Here is a 7,419-nt window from a genome sequence, read left to right on the forward strand (position 1 = left end):
GGTGCGCCACTCACTGGCAGCTGGATCTCATGGTCCCACCATTGTCAAGGGGTTTCCCATTGAATGCACCCCTCACCACCGGGAAATCTGTGGCGGGGATGGGGGATGCACCATCGATGAGACTGTAAGATCCCACTGGCGTAAACGGCAGCAAGATTTTGGCAATAGTCTTAATTTAAAATATACCTATAAGAAACCTTTATGCCTTAGGTCTTCATATTGCAAAAAATGAAGCATGGGTTGTGCAGACCAAAGCATTATCTGATGAGACTTCTCATCTGTTAAGTTTTTCCCAGTGCATTTCTGGATATTTCCAAACATCCCCCCCCTCTCTAAAATCATAAATGTAAAACACATTTTTGGTTTTGATGGTCCATCCTAGCTTGAGTCCTCTCCTACACAAATGAGGCTTATAAAATACATACAAGATCTTAGACTTTGTAAATAGAAGTATGAATACAAAAGTCAAACCTTTATAAATCACTGGTTCAGCTTCAGCTGTAGTGTTTCTAATTTTGGGTACCACACTTTTGGAAAAATCACAAAGTCTGAGGGTATCGTTGAGATTTATTAGAAAGATACCAGAGATGAGGATCTCGTTATTTGGAAAATTAAAGCTGGTATTGTTGCGAAGAGGAAATTTTGAGGTATTTAAAATTATGAGGACTTTGATAGAGTAAATAAGGACAAATTGTTTCCACTGCCAGAAAGATCAGTAACTTGACAGATTTCGGATAACTGGCAAAAGAACATATGGGGAGGTGAAATTTTATTTTTGAATTCAGTGAGTTATGATCTGGAAGATATTGCCTGAAAGGATAGTGGAAGCCGATTTAATAGTAACCTTTGCAAACAGATTGGATATATACTTGAAATCGAATATTTGCAGTGCTATGGGGAAGGAACAAAGGATGGGATTAATTCAGTAGCTCTTTCAAAGAGAACAATGGCTGGTTTCCCCTTCAGTGCTGTATTAATTTACTGAGGGAATGCAATTCAAAGTTATTTTTAAAATACTAAAAAAAAACTTGCAGATGGTCGACTATTACTGACACAGCACATTGAAATTTGCTTGCTTGGTAATACCTGATGAAACGTCCATGAGAACATGTACACTCCTGCAGACATGGTATTTATCCAAATTTTGTGGTCAGTGACAAATTAATGGCACTAGCTGTTCATTACACTTCCACTAGCCCTCATACTTCCCATGGGCTTTTGTACTGGGCATTATAATTAGAGTCAAAACATAGGATCCAAGGCTTGTGAATAGGGCGAGCAATGATGTGTAAGAGAATGGAGAATCTTTAGAAGTCTGTAGAGTCTGAATCAGGGAGTGTAATGTAGATTATTTAATTCAATGCCAAATCATAGACAGAAAGTGAAATAGTGTGGGAAACAAAGGTGGGATTTAGACAGATAAAACAAACAGCATGAAAAAATATTTTCTTCAAAAATCACCAATTAGAGTTCTAAGGAATGAGATTCCACCCGTAGAAGTTAATTTTCAGTCCCAAAGATGTTAGGCTTTACTTGAGACTTATCACAGATCAAGAAAAAAATACACTTGGATGGAGAAGCACCAACATTTTCTGATATGTTGATGGATAGCTAGTTGTCAAGTACCACACCTTCAAATCTTTCATGTATTTGAATACCCAGTCTTTTGCCAAGATACTGTTACATCAAAGTTTCTGAAAAGTAGGGCAACTGAGATAGCAACGTCCCAATTTCCATCATTAACCGTGCATGTGTGGCCACCAGCTGTTGCTAATTTACTTTTGAATAATGGTGAGCACTGATAGTCGCACCATCATTCTTATTGCGAAATTTCAGACAAAGTTACTGTTTTTCATTGGGAAGGTACAACCAAGAGAACAAATGGAGTAACTAGGAATGCCACTGTAACAAATCTGCACACTGCTTAGTGATGTTTAAAGTTTATTTATTAGTGTCACAAGTGGGCTTACATTAACACTGCAATGAAGTTACTGTGAAAATCCCCTAGTCGTCACACTCTGACGCCTGTTCGGGTACACTGAGGGAGAATTTAGCATGGCCAATGTAACTAACCAGCACGTCTTTCGGATTGTGGGATGAAATGGGAGCACCCGGAGGAAACACACGCAAATATGGAGAGAACACGCAGACTCCGCACAAACAGTGACCCAAGCTGGGAATCGAACCCGGTTCCCTGGCGCTGTGAGGCAGCAGTGCTAACCACTGTGTCACCGTGCTGCCCATGTATTTAATGTTAAATAACTGTCTGATTATTTTAAATTGTCTGGTTAGAGCATAAAAAGAAATGAGGGAAATAATTTACATATCAGTGCTGTACTTACCACAACTCAAATAAACCAACTTAGTTATGTCACTCACTATGTTAAATTATGCTTTCAATTAAGACAGACAATGAAACATGAAGAAATGATAAGGCAGTAAGTTGAATTTTTATTTTACATGTCAAGGGAATGGTCTAGAGCATGTTTGATGAATTGTCAGCTTTTGTACTGAGCCGCAAAGTGAAATTAAAATGTATGAAATACTGCTACATGCAATATTGAGTGCTAGAAGTGTAATGGAGTGATTTACTGTGACTGTAAAAATAATTCATTCTGAAAAAAAATTTCCCCAGCAGTTTGGGTTTCTGGCAACATCTTTAGTTTTATCTATATATATTCACAACCTATGGTCAGGAGGGAAAATCCCTGAACCCATTTACAACTCTATTTAACATTTGTTTTATCAGAATTTGTTTTCATGATTAGTGTTAAGACAAAAGAAGAATTTTCTATGGGAGTTAACAAAGGCAGTAATTCATATTGGTGAAGTAAACTATTGCAATACCTTTTTTTCAAATAAATCAAAATAAAATGATATCAATTTATATTGGTTTTAGCACAAAAAAGTGAAAACAAAAACATATTGCACAATGTTTTCACAAATAATGTTCTTAAAAATAGGTTCAATTTTATTGTTGGTTTTTTTCTAAAATTATTTTGGTCAAAATGCTCCTGATTAAATTGAAATTTTTAGGTCCATTTGACAACAAAGGACCAAATACAACTTGATTCTTAAAAGTTGCATAGAAAAGCAGATTGGACAAAGGGATAATTCTACAATAGGCAAGACATATAAATCAAGGTAATTTAATTTGCAGTAAAGCTAGACAGTGATAGCTTGAATCATTCTAAGTACATAAGTTCAATTGTAAATACATTAAGATATGTATCCCTTAATTACATATATAAACAGTTTGTATTATCGTCGAGTTGAATGCAAATCTAATTGAACAATACCTCCAAAAACTTGTCCTAATTTCTCCATGGTGTGACATTCCCTCAGAGAGCAAAAGAGGCATTTCAAAGAACGATATGTACCAAAAGAATTTCTGCAATTATTGTACCATATCTTGTATCAACATTGTACAGTGGACAAGGTCTCAAAACATTCAGTACACTGAACCTTACTTTAAAAGGGACCCATGCTGAATAACAGCAAATCAACTAAGAGTTCCAAGTATATAAACAAGACACATCATTGCCATAAGTTGAGGTAAAAAAAAGTTCACATTATATATTTTCTTTGTTATTCACAAAACATGTTGCTCAGGCAGTTGCAGTCAGCTATTTGTGCAGCAGAACTAGACACACTTTGACCATAGCAAGAAGCAATGTGATTTACAGGGCTAGTAAGACTCACATTGCTTGGATTACATTCAGAAACATGCTATGGCTTATTTTTCAGATCTTTCGTACCAATGTGCAATATCTGCGTTGGTTTAGGTTTCCATTTGGAACTATTTTGCACTTCCAAATGCTGATTAACAGCAGGGAGCGCAATATCCCCATGACTGATGATTGGTTCCACTGAGGCCATCATAAACTGATTAACTGCTGCCATTCCAGAAACTATGTTGGAAAGGATATTACCAGGTTCCTCAAATTCTCTCTGCCCACCATTTAAGAATCTGTTTCTTCTAGTAATGTTGCAAGAAATATCATCACAGGACTTTGCAGATATAACTGAGTATTTACCTTTTCCATTCAGTTTTCTTTCCTTTCTTGGAAGTTTGTTTCTTGCATTCATTAAATCTTGCTTCACAAACTTTGCACACATTTCTAAACCTTTGTTAGTAAACCCTTTTACAGGTTTATAAGCTTTTTCAGGTTGGCATATTTGATTTGTATATAATGCATCCGATGAATTCCCTTGAACTTCAATGGTTTCGTAATTTTCTGGTGATGCACTGTACTTTTTAATATTCTCTACTTTAATAGCTTTGATCTCAGTTTTGCAATTCGGGTACTTCTGAAGAGCTTTTTTGTCCCATGGGCTTCCATTTGATTTTGCAAGTCCTTTTCTTGCAATATTTATTGCCTTATTCATTTTTGAATGATTACTAGAATTCACATGATCAGAAGCCTGTAAATGGACAGGAGATTGTGCACATTGCGAAAATGAAACACATGTTGGGTCACTGTTGGTGTGGTAAGCTTGGATGTTTGTACTGCATAGTTCACTACAAACCTGCCAGTGCTCTACACACAAAGTTGGTGATGTAGCCTTGCTGGAAAGCTGATCACGGCTGCAACGCTCCAAAGATTTAATATTAGACTTGCCTGATTTGGAGAGGATTTTTGGTGCATGTTCCTGTGAAAATTCAGAACAAGAGCTCTGTTTCACTTTTGCTGGTGTAAAATTTGAAATGTCTAAAATGCACGGAGAATCTTTTGAAGGAAACAATTGCTTTGTTTCTTCATTCAATATTTTTTGACTGTAGTTTGCATTTATTTCATTTTGACTACTGTACACCTTTGAGTCACATTCATTTGCATTACTGCTTACAGATGATTGATTCACAACTCCAACCTGTACCAGTCTTTCATTTTGAGAGTCAGCTGCATACAAGGAAAATGGATCTTTTCCCATTACACTATGTGGATGTACATTCTGAATAGTCTCTACATTCCAAACTTCCTGCATGCTTGGCTTTTCTGCCAAATGAAGCCCATTAGATTCACTATGGTTGCATTTCGTGGAGGCTTCATCAGTTTGTCTTTGCAGTGAAGAAAAAAGTGTGTTTTCTGTCACAATTTCGTTGGCACAGGAATGTTGGGAGGGAAGTTGAACGTTTTCGTTAGCTGAGGAATCATCCCCATCCAGCAGAGACCGGAAATATCCTCCACGGATTTCTGGAGCCGATTGTGTATTATAAGCAGATAGTACGGACCAGTCTCGGCAACTAGTAGCTGGAACTGGAGAAAGTAAATGACTATCGGTTTCTAATTTGTCACTGAATGCTGGGGAATGTAAGATAGCAGGGTTGAAATTAAGTAAAGTGGAAGCAGAATTCCAGCGACCTGGAGGTTTGCACATGTCTGCATTTGGAGCTTGAGGCATTTCATTTCCACTTTCTAAAGAATTACTATCATGGGTATCATTACCATCCTGACCATTTGCTCTCCTTTTCTTTGACAGTATGTTGTGTTTCTTCTTTAGTTTTTGTAATGAAGAGTCTTCATGCATGACTCTTAACTGATTGGTCTTACTCACAGTCCGAATGGTGATGCGCTTTAGTTCTATTTCATCTGTAAATTCATAAACTGACTTATCATATTTTTGTACTTTCTTGGGTACTTCTGTATTTGTAGCATCTGTTTCAATGAGACTGTCTTTTTGGTGATTCAAAGTACATCCTATTTTAATTGATGACATCCCATTAGCTAGTGTTTGTTGTTTTTTATTTTTAGAAGCAAAGAACATATAAGACATTCCAGCACCAGAACAGACTTTTAGTTTTCTATCAAGTTTTTCTTGGTTATGACATACATTACAATCATTAGGAACTTGAGACCAAAATTCCTTAAGTGGAGAAAGCTTTCTATATTTTTTCACTATTTCATCAGTCAGTAATACTTGTCCCTCTGTGCAATCTAATCTACTGATTTTTACATGCATATTTTTGTGGCCCTTAAACCGATTGACAATTATATATTTGATAACAACAGGTGGTTCCTTTTTCCCAACTTTTTTCCTTTTCCGAGGGCACCAGTCATCATCATCTTCCCGACCAGCATCTAACACATGATCCTTTTTGCTGAAAGTTTTCATGGTCTCTAAAGAATCAACATCATATAAATAATCATCACTATAGCGTATTTGCCGTTTTGCCCTCAAGGTATAATTGGTTTGATTTGAATACCTTTCAGTGCTTTTCCTTAAAAGCTTCCAATTTCCTCTATCCTCATTGAGAATGGATGATAAACAGACTGAATCTACTGGATTCTCACCATCTTTCCAGTTATCCATAAAAACACCCGACAGAAGGCATTTGTTACTCTCTAATTCATACAATGTGCTATGTTCTGGACTATCATGTTCCCCTCTCTCTTCCTGAGCAGAAGTAGAATTCTTTTTTATGGGGCTTTTCATACCTTTTTTGGTTCCATTACATCGGGTACTGGGAAAAAAATGAAGTTGTGCATCCTCTTGAAAAGCATTTGTTTTCTCTCTCACATTGTCTTGAAAAGATTCATATCTTATCTTCAGTGAACAGACATCACTACTTAGTGTTGATTCATCATCAAACAAAAAACTGTCACTGTCTTCTTCACTAATTAGGTTAGTTGAAAAGTCATTTGTTGCACAGAGATCTAAAAATTCTTCTTTGTTTTCATTTATGAAGGATTCAAAGTAACTCCAGTTCTGGCTTGGAATAGGTAGTAATGCATCATCTCCATTAAATTTATCTGTGAACAGACTCTCGTGAACATTGGTAGTGGTACCTGATTCATCAATCTTTGCACAATCAAATTTGTCTTCACAAATTATTCCATTCAAAGAAAAGTTCAACATTTGGTCAGAAATAGTCTCTTCTGGCTGAAAAACTGAAAAGTGTGTTTCAGGAACCATAGTGGTTTCCTTGCTCAGTTTATTTTTGCATATTCTCCATTTGGCTCCAAATTCACAACATTCAATTTCATTTGTTTTAGAAATACTTTCAGCTGTTTTATGGACTTCGCAGGGTTTTTCATGAAAACAAGAAAAGTCCTTAGCTTCCATAATAAATTCTGCAAAATATTTTGCTACATGTAGAGGAATGTGAAGAAAAACATTATACTGGTTGAAGAAAAAAGGTTTTGCTAAGGTAGCACCAGTCCTAAAAATCAATTTTCTTTAGCTGCTGTTATATCAAAGTTGCTGATCACCGTATATGCCATACGGTGTGGTTATCCGGCCTTTAATATGTGTAAACTCCTAAAAAACAAAAAACAAAGCAGTCAAAGTTTGTCTTTAAAACAGCATCTAGGTTGCTCAAATAAATCATGTTTCCACAACTTCTACAACAAAATATTTTAAGTACCACAAGCATAACAAATATTAAAAGGAAATTAATTACACCAACAGCAAATATTA

The 7,419-nt window shown here is 36.1% G+C and overlaps 1 protein-coding gene across 1 annotated transcript; it reads right to left on the reverse strand.

The window, feature by feature from the left end:
• Positions 1-3,588: 3,588 nt before the first annotated feature.
• On the reverse strand, positions 3,589-7,065 carry LOC144500028 (neurite extension and migration factor-like). Its single transcript, XM_078222782.1, is given in 1 exon segment — positions 3,589-7,065. A coding segment is annotated over 1 exon segment (3,477 nt).
• Positions 7,066-7,419: the final 354 nt, after the last annotated feature.

This window comes from Mustelus asterias, chromosome 10 (genome assembly GCF_964213995.1).
Source record: "Mustelus asterias chromosome 10, sMusAst1.hap1.1, whole genome shotgun sequence".
Taxonomy (NCBI): Eukaryota; Metazoa; Chordata; class Chondrichthyes; order Carcharhiniformes; family Triakidae; genus Mustelus; species Mustelus asterias.